This window comes from Capricornis sumatraensis, chromosome 2, assembly GCF_032405125.1.
Source record: "Capricornis sumatraensis isolate serow.1 chromosome 2, serow.2, whole genome shotgun sequence".
Lineage (NCBI taxonomy): Eukaryota > Metazoa > Chordata > Mammalia > Artiodactyla > Bovidae > Capricornis > Capricornis sumatraensis.
Window position 1 is genome coordinate 49,722,858 of NC_091070.1, and position 14,781 is coordinate 49,737,638.

The 14,781-nt window shown below is 36.1% G+C and overlaps 1 protein-coding gene across 2 annotated transcripts in view; it reads left to right on the forward strand.

Annotated features, from left to right (window-relative positions):
* Positions 1-14,781, forward strand: part of TCF12 (transcription factor 12) — a 388,964-nt gene that overhangs the window by 343,352 nt on the left and 30,831 nt on the right. The window contains exons 13-16 of one of the 2 annotated variants that reach the window (XM_068964717.1): positions 3,797-3,875; positions 12,004-12,077; positions 13,055-13,126; positions 13,922-14,128. In XM_068964717.1, the coding sequence (XP_068820818.1) occupies positions 3,797-3,875; positions 12,004-12,077; positions 13,055-13,126; positions 13,922-14,128 (432 nt within the window). The remainder of the gene's footprint in view (positions 1-3,796; positions 3,876-12,003; positions 12,078-13,054; positions 13,127-13,921; positions 14,129-14,781) is intronic. The other variant, XM_068964719.1, reaches the window with a different exon arrangement.

Genomic DNA, 14,781 nt, shown 5'->3' on the forward strand with positions numbered 1-14,781 from the left:
AAGGAAATGGCAATCCACTCCAGTATTCTGACCTGAGAAATCCAATGGACAGAGGAACCTAGTGGGCTGCAGTCCATGGGATCGCCAAAGAGTTGTATACGACTTAGTGACTAAAACAATAACAAGTTACTCTAAGAATATTAAGGGAGGTAAAAGTGAGTGTAAATGGGAACATTATAGTTAAGTTGGGCCTTGATGTGTTTTAGAATCCATCAGGGATTCTAAACAAGTTAAGAGACAGGCCTTTTGAAAGGACAGACTGTGTTCCAAAAATGAAAAAAATACTTTGTATATAATGCTTTATGTAAATTATAAGGTAGAAAGGTTTTTTATGATGAGATTGTGGAATAGGACAAATGCCATCCTGTTTTCTGTCACCGGCAACAGGAATTGCTATGTGGGGTTTGTTCAGAACTGGCTGGGGACAGTAGCTCAGTGAGCTGTGTGGGTTGGAAGGAGGGGGAGTCGCTAAAAATGTAAGACTTGAATAGTTCAGCCGCTTCTTTTACTAGAGCTACAAGTTCTAGTCAAAGTTTGAAGTAGTGTCACGGCAATGAGAATGTTTATGCCTATCCTGAAAACACTATAGAGAGTTGTGGGCATTGGTGTCTGTGGTGTGAAGCACAGAGGGGCAGGAGAAAGCAAAGGGTAGTGAGAGTGGTTTTGGTGACCGTGAGAATGCTGGTGCTCACTGAGATGGAGGAAACAGAAGAGGAGAGATGGAAAGCTGGGGAAGCTTGCGGCAGTGATGCAAAGTTTGCATTTGGACATACTGAGCTTGAGATGAAAGAAAGATATATCCAGATGGAGATGTACAGCAGCTAGGATAGAGGTGTTCACCCTGGAATCGTTCACAGAGATGTCATGCTGCTGCTGCTAAGTCACTTCAGTCGTGTCCGTCTCTCTGCAACCCCATAGACGGCAGCCCACCAGGCTCCCCTGTCCCTGGGATTCTCCAAGCAAGAATACTGGAGTGGGTTGCCATTTCCTTCTCCAATGCATGAAAGTGAAAAGTGAAAGTGAAGTTGCTCAGTCGTGCCCGACTCTTAGCAACCCCATGGACTGGAGCCTACCAGGCTCCTCCATCCATAGGATTTTCCAAGCAAGAATACTGGAGTGGGGTGCCGTTGCCTTCTCCAAGAGATGTCATAGTTGATGCTTTATAAAGAATGGTATTACGAAGAGATAAAACACAGGTAAATAGAAAAGGAAACTGAGCCTGGAGTGCTCAGAAAACATACATTAAGTGAACTGCAAGAGTAAAAGAAAGAAGGACCCTAGGTAAATACATGCAAGGGTTTAAGAGGCACTCAAATGGCAACTTCTTAAGCAGAAGATACCATTCATTCTTTTAGCAAGTGTTTGTTTACCAGCACCATTGTAGAATTGGAAGCTAGTGCAGAAGGCTGTTTAATTCACATTTGTCTGAATAAGATAGAGAAGTCCTTACTCTCTGGAACATACATTTTATTAGGGAAAAGGGTAAAAGAGACAGATGATAAACAGGAAAACAAGTTTAGACAACTAGGGATTAATGTAAGCGGTGTGAAGAAAACAAAGCAGGGAGGTATGACATGGAGGGAATGCTATTTCTCCAGTGCTTTCATGCAGTTAATTCATACAGACAGGGAAATTGAAAGTCAGCAAGTAGATCTAGTTTATGATAGAGTTTTGCATGGAACTGGAACTTCTCTCACTCATCAGCCGCTCACCATCAGTGCTATCAATCCTTCCCTCCCTTACCAATATTATAGTCAAGACATATTTCATAGTAGTCAGCATCAGTTGTTCATAAAAGTTATAATTATATGCAGCTTAAACACGGGAAATAATGATTTACAAAAATAAAGGGATATGTTGAGATGTTTTTGTTGGAGTTTGGTAACCTCACGTAATTTACTTACGGTTGAAATAAATCACTGTATGTATTAGGAACCAAAGTATAACCTTTTAGTTAATTTTCACATGTGTGAAAATTAACAACTTTTAAAAGGTGACCACTTTGACAGCTTAAAACCAACAACACTGATCTTATAGCATACCACTTCCTTATTACTAAGTCTTCCTACAAAGTCTTTTGACATCTTCTTGATAACTGTGTTTTTCTAAAATGACTTTGCAAACTGAGAATTCCCTGGCAGTCCTATTGTTAGAACTCGGTACTTCCACTCCTGAGGGCTTGGGTTCAACCCCTGGTCAGGGAACTGAGATCCTGCAAGCTGCATGGTGTGGCAAAAAAATAAAACTACTTTCCAGCCTGTATATATGACTTCTAGATCTGGCTCTTCAGAAAGAGTTGGTGTGTAAAGAGATTTCCAATTACAATTTAATAACATCAAGCAAATTGGTATAGAAATATTCATTTATAATCAGTGCTTAACAGTTAGTGCTAGTGTTCGATGATTATGACCTGTGGAATTTTGTTTTACATGAGCCTTTCATAGTATCTGGCTTTTTCAACATATTACACTGTCTTTAAAACCGGTGCTGAGACCTCTTATATGCTGTAATTTGGGGCATCTTTCAGTTTATTAGAGCTCTCAACTTATTCAGAGCAAGATTATTTCTATTGGATGACACTTTGCACCACAAATAGTTTTCCTTTTTAAAATATTTGGCCACAGATTCTCCAAAGAAGTTGATTTATCTGCCCCAAGTGCTGAGATATGAAGATGATTTATGATTTCTGTTATAGTAATGGGACTGTCCTAGAGAAGAGCTCCTGGGAATTGTTGGTATATGGATTAGGGAGGCATTTTAAATGTTTATGGCTAATTATGTAGCTTGAATGAATTTCTGTTACTATTTTTTTTCCAGCAATGTGAAATAAAGTATTGCAACAAAACCTTTAGCCAAAATACAAAAATTTATGCATCCCTATATGTTAAACTCTTAGGTGGTAAAGTCTATAAATTACTTGGGGAACATTTTTTGAAGAACTGCCAGCGTTTTTTCACTTTCATCAAAGGTGACAAAATATCCTTTAAAAGCATGTTTAATTTTTTTTTTTTTTACAATACACATCATTAGGAGCTAGATTTAGCAAAAATGTTAATCAAACAGAACTTTTTAAAAGAAATAAGGGGTAACTTTTTTTTAATCTTTTTTTTTCTTTTTTTTTTTTTGGCCTTTAAAACTATTTTCAAGGACTAGTCTCTTCAAAAAATAACAGTTTCCTAAGATTATTTTGGGGGCTTCCCTGGTGGTTCAGTAGTAAAGAATCCGCCTGTCAGTGCAGGAGATGCAGGTTTGATCCCTGGGTTGGGAAGATCCCCTGGAGAAGGAAATGGCAGTACCTAGAGAATCCAGTGGACAAAGGAGCCCCGAGGGTCACAATCCATGGGTTCATGAAAGAGTCAGATATCACTAAACAGCAACAACAAAGATTATTTCTAATAGATAAAATCTATTTAGATAGTATATTCTAGAAAGATTGTTTACCAAACTTGTTGATTTTATATTTATAGTCACTTCTTTTTTGTTCTAGGAATTGGAAATTTAAATTATTTTCAACTAGGATAATAAAGAAGTAGCTATGACCTATTTATTCCTCTTATATTAGAATATTTATGATACTCTTTATTTATTTATTTTTTATGATACTCTTTAATCCTAGTTTTAAAACTGAGACTTCAATAGTTTTTATGTAATGGAGTAGTCCTAAAATTTATTAAACAATTTCTCACTCATGAGTCTTAAGGGTGGCATCTTAGACTACAAAAATATCTCCATGCCAGTGGATTTACATTTTTGCTTTTGTCACATATTGATGTGTTTGTCTTTGTTTTCTGGTTAGATTTATTCTCCTGACCATACCAGCAGTAGTTTTCCATCCAATCCATCAACACCAGTTGGATCACCCTCACCTCTCACAGGTAGGCTTTTATATAACTACTTGATAACATATGTGGAGCTACTTGAAAATATTTGAAGTTTATTTTTCAATAAAATAAGTAAAGACTCACCCACAAAAAAATCATTTGTTTTGAGAAAGCATGTAAACAGACCCTTCTCCTGAGTTCATTTTGGAGAATGTTGACATATTTGCTATTTGAATTATTTGTTCGTATCTCCTTTGGTTCTTAAAATAATTTGCAATAATTATATTATTGCAACAGGATAAAAAATAAGGCTAGGCAATTGAGATGAAAGTAAAATATAGAGGAGATAAATTTAAAAATTTGATAAACTAGCATAGAAAATAATCTATTTAGAAGTACATATGACTTCTTCCTTATTTTTAAGTCCACTGAGTTATATTTCATATATATATATATTATTTGGAATATTGGGGGTTTTTTTGTTTTTGCTGAAGAAAACAACTCATGAATGTGGGTGAATATTGTTAGTAGAGTTAAATAAATGTTCAGTCTTGTGTTTTCCTTTTTTTTTTAACAGCAGCTTTAACAAGTTGCAGATAGTATCCTACAGTATAAATTTGTTGAGATACAATGTTATTCATGTAAATAGGAATCTTTCAGTTTATTAGAAATAAAATTATAGGGAAATGCTTGCATTTGTTAAGCTATCAAACTTGGAATATATTTTCCTGAGCATTGTTTGGAGAAAAAGCATGCTGAAGAAGAAAGGTATTCATTCTAAGGAAAAGACATTAGACAACTGGGTAAAAATTGCCATTTTCCTCCAACAGTTGACCTCAGAAACAGTTCTGTATTCCTGATCAGGTCACTAGTTCAGGCCATGTGGCATTGTTGTTGCTGTCAAGCCTTTCTGCTTTCCTGAGGATTTCTGAAATTCAGGGCTCTGATATATCAGGGCTCTGGCATCACCTGTGCTCTGTGATTTAGCCTTGTGACTCTGCTAAGAAGCATTCCAGTGTGGAAATGATGAACTGCTGGCAGCTGCTTTCAGCTATTAGTGGCTCTGCCACTTTCTCAGACACCATGGCTTCAGCTGTCTAGTAAAAGTAGAGCAGCTGTTCCCCGTATAGACAGGACTATGAAAGACCCATTGACTTAGAGTTGTTGTTTAACAGAGGGATGAAATTACAGGAACAGTGATGTAGCTTTAACCACATTCACTGTCTTGGCAGAGTTTTACTGAAATTATCAGTGTCATTTTTGCCACAGCCCATTCTACTTTTTCATCTCAGGTAGCTATGTTGGCCCTTACTGTATGTTCCCACTGGCTCTTCTCGACCCAGTAAGATAGAAGTGTCCTTTGGTTTTCATGAACATTGGTTGGGAAGGCAGGCAGCAGAGATGCTCAGCATCTGTGAAGGAATATCAGAAAAATGAGGAATCAGAGACTTAGACATTTTTCAAAAAATAATGGTCCAAAGTAAAATCTCACATTTCTTCCTTCATTTTTATTTGATGTTTAATGAATGGTATCCTCTTTCTGCCTTTAATTCAGCTGATAAATGAAAATCTGTGAACTGTTGGATTATGTAGTGAAGGTAATAATAGATTTCTTTTTCAACTCAGTTGTCATACTCAAAGAAAAATATATATTCGTGTTGAAGTGGCAAATCAAAGACTGATTTTATACAGGTGCATCTCTCTCTCTCATCCTCTGTATCTAGTGTTTTCTTCTTATAACCACATACACACACATTTCCCCACACGTGTATCCCAGATTGACAGAGCAGACATGGAAAGGGAGAAGGAAAAAGGTAAAGCACTGTGTAATAAAGTTTTGAAGGAAAAATGAGTAAGATAGAGCAAACCAGAGCTCCTATATACTATGTGCAAATTATTTTGTACCTTGTGTGGCAGTGGCCCATTGTTGAGAGTAGAACATCCCACCCCGTGTGCTCTCTGCTGCTGCTGCTGCTGCTAAGTCGCTTCAGTCGTATCTGACTCTGTGTGACCCCATAGAGGGCAGCCCCCCAGACTCCCCCATCCCTGGGATTCTCCAGGCAAGAACACTGGAGTGGGTTGCCATTTCCTTCTGCAGTGCATGAAAGTGAAAAGTGAAAGTGAAGTCGCCCAGTCGTGTCTGACTCTTAGCAACCCCATAGACTGCAGCCCCCAAGGCGCCTCTGTCCCTGGGATTTTCCAGGCAAGAGTACTAGAGTAGAGTGCCATTGCCTTCTCCACATGTGCACTCTACACTTTCCCTATTTCTTATGCTTGAACATCAGTCCAACTCAACAAAGACCATGTAAGAATAGTTACAACATAAGCAGTTTGTAAGGCATTCATCATTCTTGTTTAAATCCTGCTCATGTTCCTTGGGAACTTTTCAGTTAAGTAGTAATAATAGAAAATGCTTGTGAGGAAAAAACATCTTAAGATGATAATAATATTTTAGTTAAGATATTTCAGGCTGAAAGAAAGACAGACTCTTGTCTGGAGTGGATTACATAGTAAGGAGATTTGGGATATCTTGTATAAAGCCTATAGCAGGGCAAGTTCCTGAACCAGTCTAGACTCCTGCTCTATTTCTTTGAAATTCTTTCTCAAGATGGTGGCAAGACAGCAGTTAAAGGTACCACGTGTAGACATAACCATATCGCCTGTAAGAAGAATGGAAAGTGAAGTCAAGTCACTCAGTCATGTCCGACTCTTTGCGACCCTGTGGACTGTAGCCTACCAGGCTCCTCTGTCCATGGGATTCTCTAGGCAAGGATACTAGAGTGGGTTGCCATTTCCTTCTCCAATATTTCTTTAAGACCCTTTTTTTGAGGGAGGGAGCAAGAATACTGGAGTAGGTTGCCATTCCCTTCTCCAGGAGATCTTCCCGACTCAGGGGTTGAACCCGGGTCTCCTGCATTGTACGCAGACACTTTACCATCTGAGCCACCAGGGAAGTCAAAGGACCATCTATTATATGTCTTTTCAGAATCTTTTTCTGGAAGCCTCTTCAACAGGTTTTCAGTCATGGTTCATTGATCAGTACTGTGCCTAACAGTTACTTAACATAAATGAGACCACGATATTTGTCTTAGTTGTTAGGATTTATCCCAAGAGCTAAGAATAGAAGTACTCTTTGCAGGTTCACAGTAGGAAAGGATAGACACCCCGCCACTTTCTGAACAAAATCTGGGCTCTAGCAACAAGGTAGAAGAGAAGTATGGCTGTGTCTAATACAGTTGTCATTTGAGAAAAGACATGAGTATTTCACTTAAGAGAATGTGTTTACTAAAGAAACTTGGGAAGCAGACGAAACCGTTTTTTACCTAATTTTGGAATATCAGTGAATAAAAGTCTAATAACCGCAGCACTCAGTAGCAATCTTTGGAACATCTGCAATAAAAGCAAAGAGGATGGGGGAGGAGATAGGGAAGATTCCTGAGTTTGGACTCATTTCATCAATGAGATATTTATTTTTATCATCTGTCACTGTGCCTATTGTTAAAGCAGTTAACCTGACTTCAGCAAGTTTTCAATTTAGCTGAGAAAATAAGAGATAAACACATGAAAATAGAACCATCAGAATTCACTCTAAACTACAGTTCTCCAGATACATTTCATGACAAGAGTATAAAGGAGAAAGAACTTTCTGAGTTTAAAAGAAGTAGTATGACAGAGGTCAAGATGTGGAAAGTGTATGACCTGTTCATTCAAAGTCACTGAGATGACTGATCATGAGCTATTCATATATGAAGAGCTTCCCCTCAAATGGGAAGGTTGGCTGGGGCCAAGTTGCAGAAAGCAGAGCATTCAGTGCTGCACTGAGGATTATTCAACCTTTTCTAAGGTTGGAGTGTATCATGAAAGTTTGAGTTTAGGGTGAGATTACAAAGAGAAACAACTAACAAAATAATAAAATGCATGATAAATAGTCCTCATAATTTCTCTCAGCCACACAAAATGATGTTATCTATTCTTTAAATTTATTAACCAGTTTTATTAGGGTGGTGTGTTATTAAATCCCAGTCAGAGCAAAAACAGATCAGAAATACTAGGTGAATTTTAGATTTAGTGATTACAGAAAGCCTTTCCAGATTTTCTAGCCAAATAATTCGATTCTCTTATCTTTGTCAGCTAACTTGTTTTCTGGAAATAGTAAATTTCAATGCTGGGTAATAAGTTTATTATAATCCTTCTTGGATAACAGCTAACTTTTGGGGGTGGTCGCTAATATAAAACTCAGGGCAAAGCCCGGGACAATTACAAAATCTGTTAACTATATAAACAGTTGAAAGCTTGGCCCTTATCTAATAGAAGAATGTATAAGCCCAAAACTTCTACATATGTCTACAACCAGGTATCACGTGATAGGGAAGGAAGGGAGGAAATAACCTATTCTCTGGGAAACCCCTTAGGTTTTTGCCCTCTGCACTTTTGTTTTTCCATTATTTGTGTAACTGTGCTACAGCTGGTGAGTACAAACTAAAGATACTGATATCAAAATGATTCTAAATGGATCTGTATCTTTTATTCCTCCAGTAGTTTTTTAAAAAGACAGTGATCCAGATCTGTCTAGTGTCAAAAGTATTCTGTAGCGTTTTGGTCTCTGTCTAGAACTTGAATTCCTTTCACAGCCCCACAGTTCTTATCTGTAACTAATAACCCATCAGTAGGCCAGAATTACAAAAGTCTGTGCATCTTCCCTCATCATCAGTTACATGATTGGTTTCTTCATCAGGAAGAAACAATAATAATATTTCATTGTCAGAAAGATCTTTTAGGCTCACAAAGCTTGCGTGTTCATATCTTTTACCTCATTGGCCTTGTAAAGGTAGATTAAAAACAAAAACTAAAAAAACTGAGTACCTATTTTATGGTGAGTATTCTAAATTAATTGGTAATACAGATCAACCAGAATGCAGGTCCACTGATTTTCAGTATCAGTTAAACTTGCATGCCCTTTCTTGAGCTTTACCAGACATAGGGTGGCCTTTGTTGAACTAATGCAGTCTATCTTAACTATCCAGCCATCCCCTTTGTGACCAATAGCATGAATTTTTGAAATGACTGAGCTTTAAAGAGCTCAGTTCATGAAATACAGCTTGGCATTTGTATAAAATTCAAAAAGATATAGATGATTTAACCATGTTAGTATTCTACTTTAATCAAGTTTGTCTCAAGTGGGGCAGCCTAATCTATAATAAATTTTTTTTTAAAGGTTTGAGTATGTGTATGTTTTTCCAGTTTAATAAATTAACATTTTGAAGTAGACCATAGCATAGATACTTCATGTCACTATCAAAAAATAGTGAATATAGGTGATTTCTTACCTGAGTAACTCTGTGCACACATCTTATTCCTCAATACTAAGCTACCAAAGAAGCACAAAAATTGCCTGTTTTGCAAAGCAAATATGTGCGAACAGTTCTGAGTATTTAAACATAAAACTTGCATTAATAATCCACACAGATTAAATGTCCTATCACAGGCTAATCACCCAAGGATATTGGGCAAAATGATTGAAAATAAAATATTATACGGCTTTCCTGGTGGTCTAGCGGTTAAGAATCCACCTGCTAAAGCAGTGGACACAGTTTTGATCCCTGGTCTAGGGAGATCCCACATGCTGTAAGTCCATGTGTCACAACTACAGAGCCCGTGCTCCATGACAAGGGAAACCACATGTTGAGAAGCCTGTGCACCACAATGAAGAGTAGCTCCTGCTCACCATAACTAGAGAAAGCCTGCACACAGCAACAGAGACCCAGTGCAGTCAAAAATAAACAGATAAATCTTTTTTTTTAAGGTCTTGTGGTCCCTTCTTTTAAAAAAAAAGTATGTATATATATATAGTAAACATTAAGGGAAACTCTTTTAGTCTTGCGGTCCCTTCTTTAAATGTGTGTGTATATATATATATATATATATATATATATATATATATTTATATAGTAAACATTAAGGGAAACTCTTTTAAAAATAATTTCAATTCTTTTTCAAAAAAGATTATGATTAACCTCTTATCCATATAAAAATTCACAATCCTACATTAGTTTTGGAAAACATCACCAACTCGATGGACATGAGTTTGAGCAAGCTCTGGGAGTTGGTAATGGACAGGGAGGCCTGGCGTGCTGCTATCCATGGGGTCACAAAGAGTCGGACACGACTGAATAACTGAACTGAGCCGATATACTGACATTAACAGTAAAGTGTTATTTTATTTAAAAGATTCTGTCTTTGGTTCTGCTGGCTCTTTGATGTGGCAAGAGGACTTTCTCTAGCTGCAGACTCACTCAGGCTTCTCTTGCTGTGGAGCACAGGCTCTAAAGCACATGGGCTTAGTAGTTGTGGTGCACTGACTTTTCTACTTGTGGCAGTTAGGCCTTAGTTGCCCTGCAGTATGTGGCGTCTAAGTTCCCTGACCAGGGATCGAACCTGCATCCCTAGCCTGAAAAGGCAGATTGTTAACCACTGGACCACCAAGAAAGTTCCTGGTTCTTTTTATATGAATTCTTCATGTAGTCAGTTACTGGATTTTTCTGATTGCTAAATTCTACTTGCTAAATGTAAAATTAGCCCACATGCTTCTGTTTCAATGAGCAATTTTAGATTGTCCATAATTTGTGTAGTTAAATTATGATTATATTTGTATACTTAGCAGGTTACCTTTAATGGACAGAATAATTTGTAATTTGCTTCCAAGTAAAAAAAATTGTTAGTCGATGAAGTATATATAGCATATATTTTTCTTATAATTTTAATATTTAAAAATTTTTGTATAATCATAGTAATATCCATATAATTAGAAAATATAATAAAGTTATTAGGAATCTTATGTATCCAACTTTTCAACTAAACAAAATATAAATGATTAATAGGAATACAAATACTAGGTTGTTCAGCTAAAGTGAACTATAATAGTTCTAATTTACCTTAAGTTTTTAGTTTTCTTAAATGTGGCAAATTAACCTAAAACAACAAGCTGTGGTGGAACATAGTTGCTACGATTCTTGGGGTTGCAAAGAATTGGACACAACTGAGCAGAGCTGAACTGAGACAAATTAAGTAAACATTCAGCTTTTCTAACCTTAGGTTTCTAATATAATTCAGTTTGTCACTGAGGGTTTGGTTAAGAACAATACTATGTATTTAATTGAATGGTCTTCATTATTTTCTATAAATAACTTATTTTCAAATGCGGTTATGAAATAGTAAAGATTTTTGATCAGTTATTTTGTGTTTTTCTTTTTAAAGCTATTTTAAAACACTGCATTCTCCCCAGTACATAAATTAGTCTTTTTTTTTCTTGTGTTTTTTTCTTTTTATTCTTTCTGTTCTGAACTTGTATCCTTTCTTTTTGTACCCTTTTTTAATAATATTGCTGCTTTTCTAAAGTTGAAGAGTAAACGTTAAACAAAATTTTCATGATAATATTTTCCAACTTAAATAATATGTTTTGGTATAAATTATGTTGGGAAAATTTTTAACAAATAAACCTAAATGTATTTGTGGTCTTTTAAAATTGGTGCATTTGTGCGTTACTAAAGGCACAAGTTAGTATAACCCTTTAGAAAGTAGTTTTGGCCTTACGAATTAAGGATCATAAATATGTTCGTACCTTTTAACTTAGAAATGCTATTTATCCTTAGACATGTTCCCCAAAAGGAAAACACACCATTTTTTTTATCATTCATAATATAGTGATACTTGATTACTATTCATAATAGCCAAATGAAAGCAACCAGTGTCCAGCAGTGAGGTAATGGTGGTTAAGCAAATCATGATGTAGAGAATCAGGTGAATATTAATGTAAGTCATTAATAGCATTATCGTAAAGACTAAAATGTGATGGAAGGGCAGAATTTAAATTATGTATATTTTAAGTACATTTTCTCAAGACTCCTGTGCAAGTGGACAAAGTGTGAAGAACATGTAAACATAAAGGTGGTTACATGTTAAAGTATAGTTTTTTCCCTCAACTCCCTCCATTATTTTATAATGAAAAAAATTTTAATGTGTTGGGCTTATCAGTAGCCAATACCATGCTGAAGACTGAACAAAAATTTTCACATAAATTTGTACACATTTAGCAATAATGTATCTTTGCCCTTTCCTTCAGAACTTTATCAAGATCACTGAGTTAACCAAGGTGTGTGGGTGCTTTGGGGTTTTGTTTCAACAGGTACCAGTCAGTGGCCCAGACCTGGAGGTCAAGCTCCTTCATCCCCAAGCTATGAAAACTCACTCCACTCCCTGGTAAGAGCCTCTGAGAAACATATAAGATCTATTTCATCTAATAGTATGGAGTTGTTTTTTATTTTTGTTTTTTTTTCCCCAGGAAATCTTGAGTAACAATGAAAAAACAGTAGGATAGCATTACACACGAATTCTTTGCTAACAAATGGCCTGATTTAGCTGAACAATATGAGACACATTGGGTGTGCCTTTTGCCATCTGTTCTTTGGGACATTGGTTTTAGGACAGCTGGTTTTAAAATAGTGTTATAGGATTCTTGTTTCTTTGACAGATCTAGAGTTTAATTTTACTGTAATTTTATGTGTATATGTAAAGAGACCAAATAAGAGAAAATTAGTTGAGCAATGCAAAATGTTTATATTTTACTCTTTCTCATATGATACTGTGTATAGTTGATTACATTTCTATTTAAAGCTTTAAATGCAACATCAGTTATTTTTGTCACGAAGAGTATTGTTTTCCATGTTTTCTTTTTATTAAAAAATGTGTAAATTGTATTGATAAAAACATAGACAAACAAGGCAGTAGAATAAAGGAGCCTGTCTAGGTATTGAGCAGGAAGAATTTGTGGTAGGATGTTAACTACTGTTGCCTTTCTATGCTTACCACAGAATTACGAAGCATTATAAAAACAAACTAAGGATGACTTGATGGAATGCTAAGTCATGCTATTCAGTAATTCCAGGTTGCAAATAGAAAAGTTCTTTTTCTGTGACTAACAGAACATTTTAAATTAAAGGAAAGTTTTCTTCTCACATTTAAGCAAATATAAGCAATGTGTGCTATTTAGATGCTAACCTTATAACTTTGCTGTTAAATCCCAGCCTTCTCATACCTTAATACAAAGTAGATCTTGCAGGTCTCCGCGTTAACTTTACTAACATGTTACGCTGACATGCACATCAGCTATTTCCTCATCTCTTTTGGAGTTAATCTTAACCTGTGCTTTGCCTCCTGTTCTGTCTTGACTTTGCCAGAAAAATCGAGTTGAGCAGCAACTTCACGAGCATTTGCAAGATGCAATGTCCTTCTTAAAGGATGTCTGTGAGGTACTATTTCTTTTAGATGGTGCCTTTTTTTGTGTTTCAATTAATTATACTTCCTATTATCCATTTAAAATCTTCAAGCCTGTGCAGACTCCAGAGTCTTTTAAAATCAAACAATGACTATTTTCGTTTTTGTAACAATATGTAGGAATAGGCCTTTGTTCTCATATATTGTTCAGTATGATTCTTTTTAAAAGAGCTCTACTGGCATGTGCTTTTGGTTTTTTAGATTCTAATATGTTTGTGTATGGGGCATGTGTATATCCACAGACAGATATCATCATTTCATCAGTTTTGTGAAAAGAGCACATTTGGATGTGGTCACCATTTCAGATAGGTATTAAATATTCACTTAAAACAAAATTACAACTTAAATCTGATGGATTTGAGGACCCTTCCCCAAGTTGCCCTCGTTTTGATGTTAAAATACAGGTTAACTTTTTATCAATGATAATTGAATGCCAGATACTGTAGAGTAGCCTTCAGCTTTTGTAAATGCTAAAAGAAATAACCTCATGCTAGATTGATAAATAGATTTTTATGAAGCAGTGATTTGCTTCTGAAGCTTTGGTAATTTAGCATAGTTTACAAATACCCTTTCTTTGATTGTTTATTTATAAACAATAGTACAGGTAGTTCTTTAGAAAAGAAAATTAGTACAGGTAGTTTCTTTAGAAGCCGCTTGATGTTGCATATTCACTTGCTGTCTTCTATATATCCCAAAGTAGAAATCATAGCAATTTAATGCATGCAACAGATAAAAGCAGTAACCTCCATGTCTTTTTTCAATCCCTACAGCAATCTCGGATGGAGGATCGTTTGGACAGACTGGATGATGCTATTCATGTGCTGAGGAACCATGCCGTGGGACCTTCTACCAGTTTGCCCGCTGGTCACAGTGATATACACAGTTTATTGGGACCATCGCATAATGCACCGATTGGAAGCCTCAATTCAAACTACGGTGGATCAAGCCTTGTTACAAGCAGTCGATCTGCTTCAATGGTAAAATAGTGCTCATGCTTTTTGAAATAACCCCTGAAGCCTGTTTTCCTAAATGTTTTTCGTGAAATCTTTTAGGGAGAGGGTCCTTCTTTTTACAAACAAGGTAGAGTGGTTTTTAAGAATTTCTTTTACTGTTTTGGACAGGGTCATTGGCTGAGCATTTGACCTTAAAATCCTCTGATCATGTGCAAAAAGCAGAAACTTTATACAGAGATCATATTAGCTTAAACTTGAATTTTTTTTCCCAGATGTATAATAATTGATGGAACATTTTTTTGCCTTGAAAGAATGCGTCTTAGTTTTCTTAGACGCTCAGTCATGTCCGACTCTTTGCGACCCCATGGTCCGTCCATGGGATTCTCCAGGCAAGAATACTGGAGTGGATACCCATTGCCTTCTGAAAGTCTTAATAGCAAAAGCAAGAAAGCAAGACTGATTTTCAAGGGTTCTGGTCTAGAAAAACTGTTTAATAAATTTGGAACCAGTCTTCAATAGAATGAAAACAACAGTATTTGTACAGGTCCAAATTTAAGTTTTATTCCCAAACGAAGAAAAAAATGTGAAGTAGTTTTGAGAATGGCTGTAATTTAAGTGACAATGAAAGGAAACAATTTTAGATTAACTCCTGAAGAGAATAACATCGTTCAATCCAT